The 20,290-nt window shown below is 43.8% G+C and overlaps 1 protein-coding gene across 2 annotated transcripts; it reads right to left on the bottom strand.

Annotated features, from left to right (window-relative positions):
• Nucleotides 1-477: 477 nt before the first annotated feature.
• Nucleotides 478-20,180, bottom strand: TRMT9B (tRNA methyltransferase 9B (putative)). Of its 2 annotated transcripts, none has more exons than XM_053403125.1 (4): nucleotides 20,075-20,180; nucleotides 5,707-5,861; nucleotides 2,847-3,020; nucleotides 478-1,761 (listed from the first exon to the last, which is right to left on the bottom strand). In XM_053403125.1, exons 1-4 carry the CDS (start codon nucleotides 20,116-20,118, stop codon nucleotides 728-730), a joined length of 1,407 nt encoding a protein of 468 aa, XP_053259100.1. In that variant the 5' UTR covers nucleotides 20,119-20,180; the 3' UTR covers nucleotides 478-727. The 2 variants fall into 2 exon arrangements, with proteins under 2 accessions (XP_053259100.1, XP_053259099.1); XM_053403124.1 differs by lacking the exon at nucleotides 20,075-20,180 and adding an exon at nucleotides 19,855-20,054.
• Between the last annotated feature and the right edge of the window lie 110 nt (nucleotides 20,181-20,290).

Below are 20,290 nucleotides of genomic sequence, written 5' to 3'. Positions count from 1 at the left end.
GCCTCAGTTTATATATGCATCACTTCAGGAAACAGTGAAGGACACCCAGAAAGACACTCCTTCTATGGGTCATGTTTGATTTTCTCGGACTCTTTTTACATCTCTTTTATCCCTCTTGTTGTCTTGATTTTTCAGTTCATCCCTGGCTCTCACCTCACGTGTCTCTAAGATCCCATAGGAAACAGCACCTGAAACCCTTGTTTTACAGTGTCCTTTTCGCTACAGTGAAAAAGTATCCTATGTATGTACAGTCTATTTGGATAGCAACATTAAAAAGGGGGGGGGCAGTAAAGCAACATAAAAAGCAAAGGCCTTCAGATACGAGGTGTGTGCTCCTCTAAGCAAAAGTCCAGCAAGTAAAATGCATGCAACATATTTCAGTGCCAATAGGCTAAGGGTTGATCTTTTCATTGGGTGAACATTCATTCATTCATTCATTCATTCATTCATTTTTGGGTAACTAAAAAAAATGCCTCGTTCCTCATCTTACAAAAGGCTTTATTTATAAAATGTTCTTAAAAACGCAAAACAGATTTCCTAAAAGCAATATAAAACTATGATGGGTGTTTGCAGAAGGCCTGCATTTCAGCAAAATGTCAAGTACCCTTTTTCACAATGACATCCTTATCCACACATTTGTTCCCACACACACAGAATGGGAGATCAGATGGGGGGGAGTATCTAAAATTCCACAGGAAGCAATATCTGAAGCCCTTGATTTCCAGAACTACGCATGCTGTTGTTCACCTGCTTTCTTCACAATAATGCACCAGTTACCATGATCATAGCTTGAACTTATTATGTGAACCTCAGGCACATTATCCTCAAGTAGAGAGCACAGCTCCCCTTCCCGAAAAACATGGTAATAGCGCATGAAGGCTTTTGTATCCTGACCACAAGCAACTCGGTCTCCCACAGCCACAGCCGCATCTACAATAGACTCACTGGAGCTCGCCGATGAAGTCCTTTTAAAGTGTTTGCCCGCAAAAGAATGACTATTGCCTGGCGGGATATAGCCGTTGTTTACGTTTTCCACAGAGCTATCCAGGAATGACATTTCCCCATTTTTGCTTTGGACTAAAGCAGGTGGCTCACCATTGAAATCTCTCAGTGATCTTGAGGCCGCCAGCCATTCCAATCTTTTGCACGCCATATGCTTCACAAACACTTCATCATAACTATTTAGTTGCTGCTCTTTCAGCAATGGTCCTCGACAGCCTAAATCTACACTGCAGTGCCTTGATGGCTGAACAGAGACGGCGTTGTTTGTCCATCCAGCTGTGCTCTTCAAAGGCTGCATCTTCTCATTCTGCTTCCCCAAGGCAGACTCGTCCAGTGATCTGGAGGAAAACCAGGAACGAAAAGATCTCCCAAGAGCACTGTAAACTCGTTTCTCTTCCTCTTCAGAGATTTTCACACAACAGGCTTCAGCTAAGCAGCTGCCAGTCCTCTGGGGATGTTTCTGGTCAAGGGTAACAGGGTAGCTGTAGTTGGAACCCATTAGTTGGTCCGGGGGCACGGTCTGAGATGTTACGGTATGAGCTGCAAGCTCCCTCTTACATGCATCCTTGCTGCGTTCAGAAAGCAACCGGGAGCAGAGGGCTTTGTTCCATGGAACAAACACATCTTGCTTCTCAAAATGCCGATTCTTTTGTTCCATGGCCCACACGTAAATCATCATCTGGCCTCCAGGTACCAGCACCCTGGCCATTTCTTTTATTGCTTTGATTCGTCTTTGTTGTGTGGAGAAATGGTGGATCACTGGGGAGAGAAGCAAAATGATATTTTAACATTTGTGGATGTGGGGGCTCTGTGCTAAAAATATTAAAATACTGTGTGTCAATGCAACTTTACAAGTGAGATTACAATTTTCACATTATTTTTGCACCTAATGAATAATTTCTATAATGCTGAATTTAAACAAATGCTTTAGATATGATGTTAAAAGCCTAGCATCTTGTACTCTTGCCCTTGTAGGCTCTATCTCATGCAAGGCTAGAAGGAGCATGGGGAGTGGTCTGAAAAACATCCAACCATCTAGTCTAGGCACAGGTTCTTGGCTGCTGTGTCACAAGGCTTGATCCTCAACCTATGTTAGTGACACACCAACCAGCCATGTTTATCTGCAACACACCCAGGAACATGATCTCTTTCCCTTGCTAGTATATCAAGCCAAAGCCTCTCTCTTCACTGCTCCCCAAAACAAAATGAATTATTCTGTGCTGTTCAGGTACGAGGGGGAAATTGCACAGATGTCAGCAAAAATAATTTACTGTTGCAGAAATTTTCAGATTCAATCCATGGCACTTCCAGTAAAAAGGATTAGATCCCTTCTATTGTTTCTACTGATTTTAGAAGTAGTTGCTAGGAGAGTAAGAGAAAACGTAGAAGGGGTAAAGGTGGATCATCAAACATATAAAATAAAAGTGTTTGCAGACGATGTGGTTTTAACACTGGAAGACCTGAGAAGTAGTGTAACTAAGTTTCTATGCAAACTCATGCACCCTTCAGTATCCTCTATCCACAGAAGGAAGAGCCATTATCAGAGTGGGACATTATCAGAGTGGGACACATTACAGCCAGGGAAAAACACTTGGGAGTGAAAAAGGACTGGTAAGGGTTGTGGCCTGGAGACAGGGGGTGTGGCCTGGGGAGAGGTCCAAGGGCCAGATAAAAAGGCCTGGGGGCCATATTCACCTCTGGACTTGAGGTTCCCTATCCCTGCTCTGTACTATTCTTCATATTCTAGACAAAGTGAGCAAACAGCAGTGCAGAAGCACACATTGTATAGTGAACATATTTTACTTTTTTCCTCTCCCCCCCCCCAAACATCCAGACTCTCTTACCTCCCACAGAAATGATTGCGTTGAAGCACTGGCCCCGGAAAGGAAGATTAAGGTTATCACAGATCATCACTTCGCAACCGTTGTTTCTTGCAATCTCTACCAAAGAACCGCAGTAATCACATCCAAGATTATACACCTGGCTATTGACACCAAGGTATTTTCCAGTCCCACAACCTTTAAAAAATAAAAATAAACACACTCACACAAACACCAAACAAGGTTACAGAGGGACAAAACAATCTCTATTGTTCAGCTGACATTGGAGCACAGTAAAACTGTGTGTTCTCAGAATAAATATGGACCACTGAAAAAGACAAATACAGTGGTACCTTGGTTTTCAAACGTAACCCGTTCCGGAAGACTGTTTGAGTTCCAAAACGTTTGAAAACCGAAACCTCAGTAGCCAACAGCTAGGCCTCAGGATCTTGCATTCAGCGGAAGCTGCATGGCACGTTTGACTTCCGAGGCGTGTTGGAAAACAGAGGCATTTACATCCGGGTTTACGGCATTCGAAAACTGAAATGTTTGACAACTGAGATGTTCAGAAACCGAAGTACCACTGTTATCGTTTCTTACAAGAATCGCCAGTAAAGATAGGTTTAGATTGCTAACATCATGTTAATGCTAAAGCTGTCTTCTTCAATCCACCTTGCACTTACAACTTTAGGGGGACCCAGCATCTATCCCCAGAAGCAGCTGGAGTCAATTCCTTACCTATAGCTCTCTTCATTCTAGTGACATTCTATGTAAACAGCAGTCTCATTACTAAAAGTGTCATTCTGAATATCCTTCAAAGCTACTTGGACAAATAACTGGGTTTTAATATGATGTGTATGACATTCTGCCCTAATCCACCTCTAGTCATGGATTACAACTGGGATGGATAGGATGAAGATGAGCATCTGCACTCAGAGATGCATCCCAGTCCATCCTATGCATTCAGATTAACATTAACAATAATAAGGCTGCATGAAGCCTCCATCACAGATCTCTGTTGCTGGATTGCAGCATTCTTCCATAAAAATTACTGCTACTCATATGTTAAGCTTTAGGAGTGACTACAAAACATATCTCCTTCTTGTGCGTAGGTTCAAATCCATAGCCAAGAAAAAGTACCACTCTAATGCAAAACCCTTCAAAGAAACCTTTTCAAAAAGAGTTTGAAAACTGCTCCAGGCAGTCAGCAGGCGAGTGATGAAGAATAATTCCTGCCAATTTTCAGCTGGAGAGATGCAGGGAAGCAGCAAAAGGGACTAGTTTACTATAAGGAATTCAGATAAAATGCTTCCAATTGCCTTAAAAAACAGCCCTAAGTTTTTCTGACCTGCTAATAGTGTTAACGAAAAAACTGTCTCCCAGTCACTACAGAATGACAATGGAGCATCTTAAATAATAAGAAAGCAAACGTTCAAAGCAGAAGCCTGCATACTTCAAGCATACTCTACTATTGAAAAACGAAGGCTGCAATCCAGCACACAGTAGTAGTCATTGTCACAGTAATATGATGATAATATTTGGCATTTATAGAGCACTTTGGGGGATATTCAGTCTGTTTCAAATGTTTTCATAGTTGTTCAGTTTGCTTAGTGCTGGGTAGGGGTGAGGTATTGGGGTGGAAGACAAGACAGCTCAGCTAACAGGGAGGATGGTTGGACAGGTATAAGCTACTCATCATTCTCCGAGCCTGGGATTTCCTGGTTGCTATGTCACCAATCCATCAGTTCTGAAACTGCAGCGGTGTTCCAGGTCAGTAACCAGCAACCATCTTCCATCCAAAATTTAATCCTAGAAAGGAATGGCCAAACACCACCCGGCTCACCTCAAACCCCATCTGGATTTTGCAAGAATCCCCACATGGTTTCGCCCACCCAGCTTCAAAAGCAAAGAAAAAACTTACCATTGCCAGGAGGTAACCAGAAACAGGAGGCAGCCAGGCTACTGGTCAACAGGCCGGCCAGCCCACCTGTTCCACTGCAGAAATTAATTGATGTTTCTGGGCACGCTCACAGAAATTTATCCATTAACATCACCAGAGAGTGGTGTGTGTAAAAGAAATACTTGCATCAAGCTGTTCCCTTCATCAAAGTGAACATGAAGATATTGTGGACTCTCGTCACCACATCAGAGCTCAGGGCTGGGGTTTATGTAGCTTGTGGTTGATAAATAAACAAACATATAGTCTCTCCCCCTCCCTCCTTTTTATTGGACTCGAAATTTAATAGATATACAGTGGTACCTTGGGTTAAGTACTTAATTCGTTCCGGAGGTCTGTTCTTAACCTGAAACTGTTCTTAACCTGAAGCACCACTTTAGCTAATGGGGCCTCCTGCTGCTGCCATGCCGCCAGAGCACAATTTCTATTCTCATCCTGAAGCAAAGTTCTTAACCCGAGGTACTATTTCTGGATTAGCGGAGTCTGTAACCTGAAGCATATGTAACCTGAAGCATATGTAACCTGAGGTACCACTATATGGCAAATCCAAACTTAGTAGTAATGTGTACATAACAGGATGTAAAATCATCCCCTCCTATCTTCTTAAAGTTACAGTGGTACCTCGGGTTAAGTACTTAATTTGTTCCGGAGGTCCGTACTTAACCTGAAACTGTTCTTAACCTGAAGCACCACTTTAGCTCATGGGGCCTCCTGCTGCTGCTGCGCCGCCGGAGCATGATTTCTGTTCTCATCCTGAAGCAAAGTTCTTAACCTGAAGCACTAATTCTGGGTTAGCGGAGTCTGTAACCTGAAGCGTATGTAACCTGAAGTGTATGTAACCCAAGGTACCACGGTATAAGGATTCTTCATGCTCTCTGTCTATCTGTATACACATACATGCATACATGCACACAAACATATACGTACCTATATCAGCAATGAGGCTGCCTGGCTTTTGCTCTAGGAGAAACTGCCGGACGCGAGGCCACGCTTTGCCCTGCAGGTCACTGAAATAGGCAGCTGTGCTTTCATAGACGTTATGAACATGTTTCTTTTCTAGCTGGGAAGCCTCATGTTCCATCCTTCAAGAAACAAACAGACCAAACATGCACTGAACAACATGTTCCCGAGTTAAATTCCAAAGAAGAACAGCCATGAATAGAGGTCCAATCTCGATATACAGCAGCAGAACAGGCTCTTGCGAGAAATCCCCTTTGAAAAGTTACAAGGGAAGGGACCACAACGTCTCCATTTGCTACTATTTTGCTCATTTCCTATGGTGGCATAGTTGTCCCTATGTAAGTCAGGCTTCCACACTACTGCTATAAGATACCTACATTCCAGCCACAAACAGGGGAGTCCCCGCTTAAGTGGGGGTTCCATTCCGGGCTGCTGCACATGTCATCAGGATGTGCACAAACAGGGATTCCTCCATTCCACCCTTGCCCTCTTCTGGGTGGGGATTTCCCTGTACAGTCACTTGGACTGTTTGATTATGAGCTGCTTTGAAGACACTGGTGTGGACAACTCTCCTAGTTGCTACTTCCCACTGCCTCTCCTCCCATCCGTTTGCAGTCCCGAAGTGACCTCTCTGGGACTCCACTCCAGATTTGTGTAGTGTTTAGTCCTTAGCCTTTTCTTCTCCCAAAGATGTCCTGTAAGGCAGCAGGTATGGATGGTTCTTCAGGGTTTACTCCCAAAGCTTTTCTCACAAATGCAAGGCAGCAGAGGTTTAGGGTCAGAGATTTCCTTCTCTTAGATGGGATACTTTCCCAGGTTGACAAACCCTATTTGCCCCTCATTTCCCTTTACACCCCGTGCAGAAATGGCCTTCTTGACCGTTGGACCCTCTACTGGTCTTGTCGACTGAGTCCACCAGAGTCTGTTTGCATGCAGGGGAAGTCCCTAACTAAGATGTGGCTGTTTCTTCTTTTCATCTATTCTCCAAGAATGAGCTGAGCAAACTTAAGTTTATTTCATGGAGCCTGAGGAGTTTAAATGCCAAAGTGCCAGGGCTGCAAATACTTAACTGGAGCTTTCTTTCAGTGTTAAAAAAAGTCGAGGCTACAATTGCCGCTTTACCCTAGAAAAACCAAAAGCATGAAAAAGCCACTACCTTTCTTTGGCCAGGGAAAGCTAAAGCTTGTTTACCCAATCGTCTCCAAGGAATCCAACAATACATAAAGAAACACAGGGGAGGGTGTGGCTTTCGGGAATTATTCAGAAGCACTAAAGCATAAATCATGTCTTAATTTGCAGAGACCTCCACAGACTGAATGCCTGGAACCATATTTTTAAAAAACTCCTGTACTATCTCCACTGCTGCTTTTATAGTCCATTAGTGTTACAGTTTAAACAAGCACAACCAGCAGAAATATTTGATTGCTAAGGATCCCCTAAGCAAGTTTGCAAGACTCTTGGGCTGGGGTATTGTTTAGGAGTGAGGGGTTTCTGGGGTGTGTGTTATTGATAATAACTTTTTGTATCTTGTTGATAGGTCTAATGATTTATGTGAAAATTGTTCAATTTGGTTGTGCTTTTTGATGCTTTATTTATTGTTTATGACTGCTTGTGTTATGCTTGTAGTTAGGTTTTTTTAATGTAAAGTTGCTTTGAGCATGGTGGTAACTATGGAAAGGCAGCATACAAATAAAATTAACGGCCTCGGTCCAGTATACCTGAAGGAGTGTTTCCACCCCCATCGTTCTGCCCGGACACTGAGGTCCAGTGCCGAGGGCCTTCTGGTGGTTCCCTCACTGTGAGAAGCCAAGTTACAGGGAACCAGGCAGAGGGCCTTCTCAGTAGTGGCACCCGCCCCGTGGAACGCCCTCCCACCAGATGTCAAAGAGAAAAATAACTACCAAATTTTTAGAAGATATCTGAAGGCAGCCCTGTTTAGGGAAGCTTTTAATGTTTAATAGGTTATTGTATTTTGGGTTTTGTTGGAAGCCGCCCAGAGTGGCTGGGGAAACCCAGCCAGATGGGCGGGGTATAAATAATAAATTACTATTATTATTATTATTGTTGTTGTTGTTGTTGTTGTTGTTGTTGTTGTTGTTGTTGTTGTTATTATGTTTGCTTAGAAGCAAATCCCACTGATTTCAATGGGACTTATTCCCATAAAAGTATGTAGGACTGAAGTCTTTTGTCTGGTTCCCTGTATTTTCACTTTTTGTAGTAAGGGAACTGCCAGAAGGCCCTCAGAGTTGAACCTCCAGACTGAACGATGGGGATGGAGACACTCCTGCAGGTATACAGGACCAAGGTAGTTTAGAGCCTTAAAGGTCAACACCAACACTTTGAATTATGCTTGGAAATGTACTGGTAGCCAATGTAGATCCTTTAGGACTGGTGATATATGGTCCCAGTGGCGGCTCCCAGTCACCAGTCTGGCAGCCGCATTCTCGATTAATTGTAGTTTCCAAGTCTCCTTCAAAGGTAGCCCTACAGTTTTCGCATTCAGCGCAATTGTAAACCACTTAAATTTTCCTGTGGCCAAGCCTGATTGATCTCAACAAGCTCGGTAAGAATAAGCCTTCATAAGTGGTTCGTAAATAAAACGAGTTGTTTCCACTGCTTTGGAACCCTTTCCTTTCATCCATGCATGTCTTGAACAAGAATAGAAAGCGCATAACTGCAAACCACTTTACAAAATTGCCAGCTTCTGCCAACAATGCATTATACTATCTTGGCTGAAGGTTGAAGTTTTCAAGCAAAGCCCAAAGTCAACACAAACTTGATCCAAGAGCGTACACTAGAATTTCCAGAAGAGGGGCGGCAGATCTCTTTGGGAAGTGTGGGAAGCCTCAGTTGATCCTGATCAACTGCAGATTGCGATGAAGGGCAATTGACGAAAGGCACTGAAGGAGAGTATGACAAAATTATTGGAGAATCTCAGATATAAATTACAACAAAGTTCTTCAACTACAGATTGCATGACCAAAAGCTACACAGAATTAAAGCAACAGAAGCTTAGAACTCAGTCTTCAGAACTAGGTGGCTTGGACCTCCCTGAAGATCAGATGTGACACATGATATTCATGAACTGGTTCTTCTAAGATACTTTTTTAAAGCAACTGCAGGAGGACCAATTTAGATTTGGACCATAGTGCGGGGAGGCAAGGTTTAACCCTTCTCCCCTGGTATGGTTGGGACCAGTCAAAACTGAAAATTGGCTACCTCTTGTCAAGTGTAGGTAGCAACTTAACGTTTTTAATGCATTATGGAGAATGGGGAACCTACGAGCTTCTAGATGTTGAATTCCAGCTCCCACCATTGCTGACCATGCAACTGGGGCTGTCATTCAGTATATTCTGATTTTATTCTGTGAACTGCCCTGAGACCTGCGGGTGTAGGGCAGTATAATAATAATAATAATAATAATAATAATAATAATAATAATAGACACCAGGTTGGCACAGTTTGTTCTACACTACTGTCCAAGTAGAGTAATTTTGGCTTAGCTCAGCAGCTAGTCAATATTCTTCCTCCCCTTGCCTCTCAGTACATGACAGAAGACTCAAGAAAGGGAGGAAACTGGTTTCTCATATCAGGCAGGGCTCTCTGCAGCAGAAAAAAGCAGGGCAAATTTCTGGCACAAGAGGGTGGCATGGAGTTTGGATGTCTCTGTCACATTACACTTTGGAGCAGGCAGAACCTTCTAATGTTTCCAAAGCTCAGAACAGTGTAAGAGATCTTCCCCACCGGAGAACTTGGGGCAGGACTGTGTGCTTCTGAACAGCATCTGACAAGGTCAAATGGCATGGGGCACTTGCCTCCAGCAAACCGGCAAGCAGGGGTGAACGAAGGCTAACCAACACCCGGGGCAGGGCAAACCGCCGGCTGCACATGCGTTGCGCCACTACGTACAATGCATGAAGGCGTCGCTACATACGATGCATGCATGGCGTTGCTACGTAGGGCACATGTGCGGTGTCGCTACGTACAGCACATGTGTGCAACACCGCACTTGCGTTGTACATAGTGGTTTGCCGCCGGCGCTGCATGAGTGCCATACGGACGGTGGTAGGATCCTCCACTTGCGGCTGTAGCGGCGATGGAGGGAATCCCACCGCCGTCTGTATGGTGCTCAGGCGGCGGCGGCAAACTGATATGTACAGCGCATGTGCGGCGTCGCTGCATACAGCGCATGCATGTGACACCACGTATGCATTGTACATAGTGGTTTGCCGCCGGTGCTGCCCGAGCGCCGTACAGACGGTGGTGGGATCCCTCCGTCACCACATGTGGCTGCGGCAGCGTGGTGGCTGCTCGCGCCGCCGCGCCCAGGGGTGGTGGAGTGAGCACCCCGCTGGGTGCCTTTTTGTCACCCCCCCAGACATGGCACCCGAGGCGAACCACCCCCCCATCCCCCTTGCGATGCCACTGCTTGCAAGTGGGTTGAGAAGGCTTGCTAGTAGCCCTCCCTGAAACTGCTGCTCTACAGGAACCACCTTCTCAGTTAAACCAAAATTTGTTCTCTCTGTTGCTTACTTGCAGACCATTTCCCTTGGTGTTCCCCCTATCACTTTAATGTGGTAACAAGGGTAGAGAATTGGAAGTAAGGTTGAAGGGCATTCAAGTGACCCATGTCTTAAACAAGCCTTCTGGTAGAACTCATCTCAGTTTGAATTTTTAAGCCACTTATTGGAGCTCATCTTATTTTTATACAGTGCCTAGTGGTTTCAGGGACAAGATGATACTGATTAATTATCAGCAGCTCGTTCCTTTCAGACAGAAGTCTTTAGTGAGCTGAAATGCTTAAGGACATTGTTCACCCGAGAGCTCTTCCATATCTTCTGATATTCTGTTTCCTTGTTTATTCAAAATTATTCTATGAGTTGGAAAGGGAAAGATGTTTAGCCTCTCTGTGAAGTAAAAGCACATTGAGAAGCATGAATACTGTTAATATTTGTGAGGCTTTTCTTTGAGGAAATGAGTCATCAGGCCTGAATGTGTAATTATAGCAGAAATGCATTATTATGCATTGTTCACTGAGAGGCTATAACTACATTTCACCTCTCCCTGCAGTGCTTTTTAGGGGGCGGGGATTGAAAAACAAAACTTACCACTAAATCCCTAAAAGTTGGAACTGTAACTTCATGAAATATCAGTTTCCCACAGGAAATCATTTTGCCCATCCCCACCTCCATTAAAGTTTAAATAGCTTAAGTTTCAAAGATGCCTCTTTAAAAATACGTATTTTTAAATTTTTGTTGGCAATTTTTTGTTGTGAAAGAAAGGTGCATTTTTCTTTTTAAATTAAATAAATATTAAATTTATTATGAATAACATTAACATGTGTGCATTAATAAACCTACTTAGTATCTTAATTAAAGTGATATCCTATATACAATAATTGTGATATGCATATTTTGTATTGTTTATTATTATCTTAAGATTACCTTTCAGTGTAATCAATTCCCATTGTTCTAGCTGAATTTTGTGACAGGAAATTTCATTAGTGTGAGCAGTTTCTGAGCTCTGGGCATAGTACTGCACCTAAAATTTCACATTAAAACTGCAGAGTGGAAGAAAAGGAGACCTTTTTCAGCCTCCCCACTTCCAGCTACTCTCTGAAGACTGGAGAAGAGATTCTCTTAAGAATATTAAGGGGGTGGGCAGGAGAAGGATTAGATCATGTGAAAAATGAACATAACATTTTAGCTGCAGCTCATTCATTTTCAGCTTTGTATTCTTGTTCTGGGGGAAAGCGTGTTGTTGTGCCCATAACCCAGATTTAAGGTGCCTTTTAGCTCCTAGCTTTTATATCTCAGCTTCTAACATTGTTACCTTTGTCTTAATGCAAATCAAGAGCAAAGACTGCATTTCACCCAGTAAAATACATGGTTTTATTGCATCTTAAACGTCATTATTCCAATACAAAAATAATTAAAATGATTCCAATTCTCTAACAAGAGGTCAAAGAGAAATAGCATCCAGTACAATTAAGAAAGATGGGAGCTCCGGAGTTTGGGAATGCAGATTAGGCTCTGGAAGAGGGGTCAAGGATGCATATACAAGCCAGGATCTCTCCCTCTGCTGCCCACCTGGAACAGCTCACTGCTAACATTGTGCCAGAATACCCTACGTGAATAGAGAAGGATATTGGAGATTTGGATTCCAGGAAGCAGTGATTTCAACTCATGATCCTTTTTGTTACCCATCTCTGGCACAAGCAGGTGCCCCAATCCAAGTGACCAGCAGTCTGTTCAGCATTTGTGGTACAGGAAGGAGCTAAGGCATACAGTGCTACCTCAGGTTACGAACTTAATTCGTTCCAGAAGTCCGTTCTTAACCCGAAACATTCTTAACCCAAGACGTGCATTCCCTACATAGGCCTCCCGCAGCCCCAAAAGCGAATTGTGTTCATATCCCAGGACAAAGTTCGCAACCCAGGACATCTACTTCCAGGTTTGTGGAGTTCATAACCCGAAGCATTGGTAAGCAGGACTGTTCGTAACCTGAGGTGCCACTGTAATTTAAACACAGCTTTGCAGCAGAGACTTGATGCAGTTATTTAAAACTCCATGATGGAGACCAAAAAGAAAAAAAATAAAACCTTGTTGGCGTCTGCTCATTATCATACCGACTTCTTCAAATATGGGAGTTATAGAGCTTTGGTTATCAGAGTTTAGATAATCACACTCACAGAGGTGTATACTGCACTCCACTTTGCGAATTGGGAATACTTTAATGGTTTTTTCCAAGCAGAGGTCATGCTCAGAGCAGAGAACACTGTTGAGTAGTTAAGGCCAATTGAGGAGGATGATTCATAGCAGTTGCCTTTAGAAGCCAGCTGCTCAGTGTTTATGCTCTTCAAGAGGAAGACTGCAGTTCAAAACGGTCCAAGACTCTCAGGCTACAGGACAATAATCGTTATTCCCCACAAGTCAGTACTGGGGCCCTAAACCACTCCATTATGATCTACTGTGAGTTTTGCCTTGGCCAGATCTGGATGGAATTCCCACACAACCCAAGGCATTGAAGGAAACTTAAAACTAACCAGGGCATAGATGCTAAACTTCATAGAAATGATATGTAGGGATGCAAATTTAGGATTTAAATATCATAGAAGGCCAGTGAAGTAATTTTCAATGCAGAACACCCCAGATGAATTCTACCCTGTTTTGGACCTTAGATAAAGTCCTGTCTCGGATGAAACAGGGCGACCCTGGTTGAGATGTAGGGTGGAAATCATCATGTTTCAGTTTGGTAAGAGAAACCATTGAAGAGAGACTGACTGCCCAAGCCCGACCTAGGTTCCACCTTCCCATTATCCACAAGTGCCTCAGCCTAATGGCAAAAATAAATTAATTGAATTAAACTGCCCCCCTTGCCCTTTGCCTTCCCATTTTCTGCCTGAGCCACTTCATGATAGAACCAGCTGCTCTCAACAAACTCCACTTATAGGATGCCAGCTATGATACTATCACTTTTTGCATAAATTGGTCTTTTCCCCACTGGCTAAGGTACTGCTACCCCTGGGGAAAGGTCCAGCCTGTTCTGATCACACCACCTGCTTGCTGTCCAGAATTCCCAGATTTCCACCTTTTTTTGGAAGAATTTCTGTGTCTTCAAAGGGTTAAGGAGTGGCAGAAAGCTAAACTGCACAGCTTTACCCACCACTCCGGCTGGATCTAGACACATCAAAGATGTGTTTCAGTTAAACATGTTGTGAACTCATACAGGGAAATCCAGTTGGGAAAGACGGGACTCCTTTCCACAGCGCCGCCTGGTGTCACAACGTTATATCACATATACAACACATATAAAACGCTTTTTTTTAAGCTGAGTCCTCCGTCTCTATGCTGGGAAAACCTGCAATTCTTTGACTGCTGCCAGTTCAGCTTTAAGGTCACATGATGAGTCTCCTTTTCACTGAAGTGAAAATCCAGTAGGAATTTTATCAACATACAAGTTTAGAATCGTACCCCAGAGTCCTAAAGCCTGCCTGTCTGCTAAGATTCTTAAATTTATGGCATGAACGGCATTTCTTTCTTTTTTTAAAAAAAAAGATGAATTACATAATTGATGGGCTTTATTTAAAGCAGCAATTATAGTTGGTGCTTTAAAAAAAATCCATCCTGTTCACAGCTAGATTAAAAGTACTGTGATTATTCTTTGATGTTGCCAGGCTAATTAAAAGTGTACTTGCCGCCACTGACTTTTTAATGCGAATGAATATATTACCTTCTGTGGATGAATCATGTATTGAAGTATCCATCAAAACTTCCAAACCATTCCATTGTTTCCTGATTAGATTTTTATTATCCCATGAACTAAAGTGGAATTAAATATTAACAACACAGCACTGAATTTGGTTCTCTATCAATGAATTATTCAACGCACTATTGTGTATCATTATAGATACATGGTAACATTTACCAGGTTTTGGATACAATCTCAGACTGGGTACTGTAAATCTAACTGGAGGACTGGTGGAACTGGGGTGGCAGATGCTGTTGAGAGAATTCAACCTCCTCTAGCAGCCCAGGTGGGATGGCTTTCCAAGATTCCCTTTACACCACTGTGCTTGAAATTCCAGGTTGTGGTTGTACCCTTTTCAGCAATTCCAATCACACCGAAAGGCTGGGATTCAATCGCTAACAAAGCGACCATTCCATGATAACAATTTTTATTATTTATACCCCGCCCATCTGACTGGGTTTCCCCAGCCACTCTGAGCAGCTTCCTTATATATAAAATAATAATAGCATCCCTATTAATATGTAGAGATAGGAGTGGAACCAAAAGTCTCCCACTCTGTCCCCCTCCCCAGTGCATACATACATTTTATACTGTTTTACCATCTGTGCAGGGCTTGAGACATACCGTATCTTGAGCAGCAAGCAGAATAATGGTGTAAAGTGCTAACCCCCAGACAATCCATCATTTGACTACATCTGCCCTCATGTTCATTTCACAATGACAGTTATCCAAAGCCCTGCAACAGTCAGGCTTGTGAATTATATGAAGTCGGACAGTGATGTCCCTGCCCCAGGGGCCATTGCTAGTAATTAACAATTCTGGTGAAGATTCACCCAGCAACATAGTGAGCCTGCTAATTCCAACTGATTAAATATTTTGGCATTTTTACCAGAGAAGCGACAGGACATAAAGAGTCCTACAATTTTCTACACACACACACACACACACACACTTTTTTTGTCTCCTGCTTAGAACATGAGCAATTATAGGAAAGCGTTGATGGTTTATTTTCTTTTTATATATTTTTTTGGAGATAGGTTTTTAGCCTGCTTCTGCAAATACTCTCACGCATTGCTTGCCTCTTTTCCATGCCTGTTTTGGAGTCCTGGTTCACACATTCAGAATTGTAATCAGCTGCACGGTTCACATCACTTGAGGCAGAGGCAAAGTAATGATAGCGCAGGAGGAATTTTATCCTCCATACCTTATCAGCCCTAGCAGCAATTCTGAAATTATTCTGCTCACCTCTTCACTTGTGTATCGGGAAATGGTGCAACTGCTCAGCTTGGCAAGGTGTTTAGAGGCCTTCTCTCCTTCTGTGGAGCAGACAGGTCCTCCTTGCCTCTTGTCTTCAACTGGCTTCAAGCAAGCACAAAAAGAAGATAACTGGGCAGGAAGGACACAAGAATCCCATAGCCAGAAATGCTGTGATCTATGTCCATCTTGGCTCCCCTGCCCCTTCCATTAACACAGATCAAAGTGGCTGCTTGTAGAGAGATAACACCTCCCATTACTTCATCTGTTTCAGCTCCATCCATTTCTGGTTTTCTCCCTCCCAGCCTCCATCTCTCTCTCTCTCTCTCTCTCTCCTGGATCCACCCCAACCACACAGCTCACCACAATACTGGCTCACCCTGTAGCAACCATTTCTCCTCTATATCTCTCTCTATCTCTCTCACAAACAGAGAAGAGGCAGCAGTTCTCAGAAGGATAGTCCAGAGAGCAAGAGTTGTGTGCCCACAGCCAGCATTCGATATTTGCCAGGCGCAATTTGCACCTGGTTATCAGCCACTTGAGACCAAGTGAAGATGCATGGGCCACAGGGTGGGATCTGGTGTCTTCACCATCTGGAGGTGCAATGCTTGGATATGGACTGTTTTCACATACTATCAACACATCCTGTAGAATTCTATCTGTGATATCTTACCTGTACAATCAGAATGAATTTCAGGAACCAAAAAAAATTGTATTGAAAAATACAACTTTGGAGGCATCTTGCCCCAAAATGGCAACTAGGGATTCTGTTTTGGCAACTGTAACCCTGGTTTAAGGAGCCATTTGGTGTCTAGCTTATATATCTGAGTTTCTAACACTACCCACAGCATCCAGAGGGCCACATGAAATTGGGACAGGGGCTCTATGGGCACATTTAAAGGAGGGGGAGGCAATGCAAAATAGCAAAAATCCAACTATAAAGTAGTCTTAACATGATACAAAACTACATCAAATAATATTAGTACAGTGCAAAGTGTTTGGCAGTCATTGCACACATTGGCCAGGACGTTAGCAGAAGCAGCAGGTTTACCTCTGAGCAAATGGATAGAAATCTGCCTGCACAGTTTTCCATAGATGGCCACTAGCTTAAAAGTGGGCAGAGACAGGAGAGAAATAAACTGTACATTTTTATAAAAATGCTGATAATGCAGGCAAGGTCTACATGTATCACGTTCTGTATTAAAGCTGAACATGAAAAATGTCGCCCATTTACTTCTGCATTTATTTATCAAGGCATTTCTATATTGCACTTTTGCAAAACGTCAAGATGGTGCGCAACAATGTCAAAACATTCAAGAGTAATACGAAGCAATCATTAAAATGGCTGGCTGCTCCAGAGTCATTTTAAACAACTGCATAGGCCTGTTGCCATTAAAAAAAAGTCCTCAAGAATGCCTGAAAGTCAAAAATGAGGATGCCTTCCAAATCTCTGCTGGAAGAGTGTTCTGCAGTGACACTCAACTCCTGACTTCTAGATGAGGCCAGTCCAGACTTTGTGGCACAGAGAGCAACTAACAGTGCTCCTCTGGATGATCTCGGTGATCAGACTGGAACAGAAGGGCTCGGGTGGTACATAAGGTATCCTGGACCCAAGTTGTTCAGGGCTCTGTAGATCAACTCAAGAACCTTGGACGTGGCACAGCAAGGTATGGGCAGCTAGCAAAGACCTTGTAGCAAAGGTGCTACATGCTACCAGCTATTTGCCCCCATCGGCAGTCTAACCACCACATTCTGCACCAGGCCCAAGGGCAGCTACTCATAAAGTGTGTTGCAGGAATCTAGTCTCTAGGTAATCAATGCATGGACTATAGTGGCCAAGTTATCCTCATCCAGGAATGGATGTAGGTAGCATACTAGTTAAAGCTAATAAAAGCCACTGAGATTACTTGGGCCTCTAATGAGAAAGATGTATACAGAAGTACTCCCAGGCTATGTCCCTGCTCCTTTAGAGAGAGTGCAGTTCCTTCCAGAACAAGCAACTACCCTATCTTCCACGCACAGGAACCACCAACCCACAGAGCTTCCCAGTCATCAAACACAGTTTATTGACCTTTATCTAGTCCACCAATGGTCCAGAGCTTCCACAGGCTCTCCTGATTCATGGAGAAGTAGAGCTGTGCATCACCAGCAAAGTGATGGCACTGTGCTCCCAAACCTATTTGAGAAATACTTCCATTATGTTTATGAGATCAGGTCTTCATAATTTGTTAAAAATTAGGAGACATACACTTCCCTCTGAGCGAATAGACTCTTGGGACATATATCATTTTCAAAAACACATGATTACAGTTAAAAATGATGTTGAAAACAACACCACCAAAAAGTCTACCATTAAGCCAAACAAAGAGCCAAGTTCATTCCCCCAAAAGTCCTTCCTAAATAGGAATGTCACCAGAGAACCTGGGCTGTGTAGACACCATACATTTAAAGCACATTTGCACGTGAATTCCCCCAAATAATTCTAGGAAGTGTAGTTTGTTAAGAGCGCTGGGAATTGCTGTTCTTTAAGGGGTGTCCTGATAATTCTCAGAAGTATCAACAATCTACAGTTCCCAAGATTCTTTGGGGAGAGTCATGCGCTTTAAATGTATAGTGTGTATGCAGACCTGGTTGGCAAGATTCTCAGAAACGGAAAAGGCCCCACTCCTCAGAACTGAACTTTTTACATCCTTGGAACTGTAGTTTTTATATCCACAGGACAAGATGTTCAGAGCATGGCAAAAATACCAAATGAAACTATAGTATGAGAACCATATAAATGCATGAATCTGTTTTAAGTCGGTAAAGGAAGAGAAAGCACCAGAAAGATTTTTAAAAAAACAAACAATGTATATTTTTTTTAAGCACTGAATTTAAAGAATTTGCTGAGGGAGAGAAATCTGAGTTAGGGAATTCCATCCCGCTCAAAAATGAAAGCAAGGGACTTTATATAGAGTATTTTAATAATATATTATTTTAATAATATATTATAACAAGATGCAACAAATGTTTTCCTAATTCTAGAAGCCACTATGCTCTATCATCTCATCACACATACTTTCATTATAGAATAACTATGTATTGTTTTAACTATCTACTGTCTCAGATTTATCGGTTTGCCTTTAACAAATTTCCTTTCACTCTTCAACGATTCCCCACCACACCCAATCAGCTTAACAAATATTTCTCCCCAAACAGGATGGTTTAAACAGAAGTGCTGTGAATCAGCCTTAAAAGAAAGAAAGGAGATGGAAATATATAGCTGCTGAGAAACTGGATGAGCCAGGCACAAGTTAAGACGGGAGCATATGGCTACCATGTTCTATGGAAGGGAAATGTATTTGGTGCACAGATATGCAAACACAAAAGTGCAGGCTAGCAACAGAAGGGGAAGCCAGCAAGCCATCACCTGGCCACCTGCTACTCCTGGCAATGAGAGCAGCACAAACACACCCACATGCACGCAAGATCACTATCACATTTCTGTCTGGAAATTAAATCCCACCACTGAACTAGACTGGGTGAAATTATTGCACCTGGCTTCTCCAGCTGGACTAGATTTGCATTCCCTTGGCACCTCTCAGGATGACACTGCTGATAATTTTCATACATGAATATCACTTCTGGGGAGCGGGGGGGGGGTCGGGGATAGGACAGATACATTCACCATCACATGCAGCAAACTTGTGCCCATTCTGGCAGCTGTAAAAATGTCAATACTGGCACATGCATTCGTTACACACGAAGGCATGGGTGTAGCCAGGATTTTTGTTGCGGGGAGGCAGGCATTTTGTGGGGGGGGGCAGAACATCAGTTTGCTATGTATTTTTATTCTTGTTTATTGATTTGAGGGTGGCAGCTGCCCCTCCCTGCCCCCCACCCTTGGCTAAGCCCATGCAAGAAGCTTCACATCTTTTCCAATGCACATGTAATATCCATGCAGGGAAATTGGCAGGAGACTTCAGGAACAGCAAAGAGGTCAAAAGAATGAGACAAAAACTGAAGGCAACCGTGTGAAGTTCTCCAAGTCAGCTGAGAAGGCTGAGGCAAGAACAGAACAGGGTGGTTGCTTTTTTAAAAATAATAATTTAAAAAATAGTCTCCAGCCACGAGGATGCTACAGAGCTTTAAGAACAAAACAAACGAGCCGCTAGGCATGAGTTACCCACTTCACTTCAAAGATCTGGTCTATTTTAAGGTTTATTTATTTATTTCTTCGTTGCAAAATGCAAAACAGCTACAAAGATCAAAGGAGGGAGGTTGGGCCATGAAGACCTTCCAGCCCCAAACAGCAGAGAGGCGTCCAAGCAAGTGGTGCGGCGGAAGAGAAAAAGGAAGAAGTTGCGCCGAGCGGGATGGCATCTTAAATCAGCATCTCTGTTGAATTGCTGGACAGGGGAATAAAAGGGAGTTTAATGGACTGGTTTAAACATGCACCAACGACGGGGATCGTCCTGCACGTGCGGTGTGCATAGGCAAGCATAGACAAGTATAGACAGATTTATTCTTAAGCCAAACCGACAATCTCCCCCACCCCCACCCCCTTTCCACAGCCCGATCCTAAACATGTCGGGAAAGTAAATCTCGCTGCGTGAAGTGGGACCCCCCTACCCGAGTCCGCTTGGAACGGTCACCCCAACTCTTCGAAGCGGGAGAGTCGGGAGGGCGCATCGCCAAATGGGGGGGCGCGGGATTATACAACGCTTCGGTCGCTCTACCGTATGCATCCTAAGAGAGCCGCGAGAGGCATTGCTGAGAAGCCGCGGTCTGCCTGCCTGCCTGGCGAGCGTCCCGAAGAGCCGCCTCGTTTCCCGCCCTCGCCCCCGTTTACCTGCACCCGCCGGTAGGAGGCAGGGTGGGCGAGAGCCGCCTCATGCGCCTCCTCTATCCGCCGCGCGCCACAGGCTGCCGGCCGCGAGCAGCAGCAGCAGCAGCACAGCCACCAGCCGCCGCCGCTGCCTCTGCATCCTGCCCGGGGAGAAGGAGGAGGAGGCGGCGCCTAACTCGGGCGACGTCGGGGGCTGCGAGGCTCCCCTCGGCTGCCGGG

The sequence above is a fragment of the Podarcis raffonei genome, chromosome 9 (genome assembly GCF_027172205.1).
Source record: "Podarcis raffonei isolate rPodRaf1 chromosome 9, rPodRaf1.pri, whole genome shotgun sequence".
Taxonomy (NCBI): Eukaryota; Metazoa; Chordata; class Lepidosauria; order Squamata; family Lacertidae; genus Podarcis; species Podarcis raffonei.
This window is presented reverse-complemented; position numbering and strand designations above follow the sequence as displayed.

Coding starts and splice junctions, on each gene's coding strand:
- TRMT9B (XM_053403124.1), bottom strand. CDS start 19,970: ATGCATACGGTAGAGCGACCGAAGCGTTGTATAATCCCGCGCCCCCCC. Junction 5,862..19,854: donor ACCGTTCCAAGCGGACTCGG/GTAGGGGGGTCC, acceptor TGTTTCTTGAAG/GATGGAACATGAGGCTTCCC. Junction 1,762..2,846: donor CGCAATCATTTCTGTGGGAG/GTAAGAGAGTCT, acceptor TTCTCTCCCCAG/TGATCCACCATTTCTCCACA.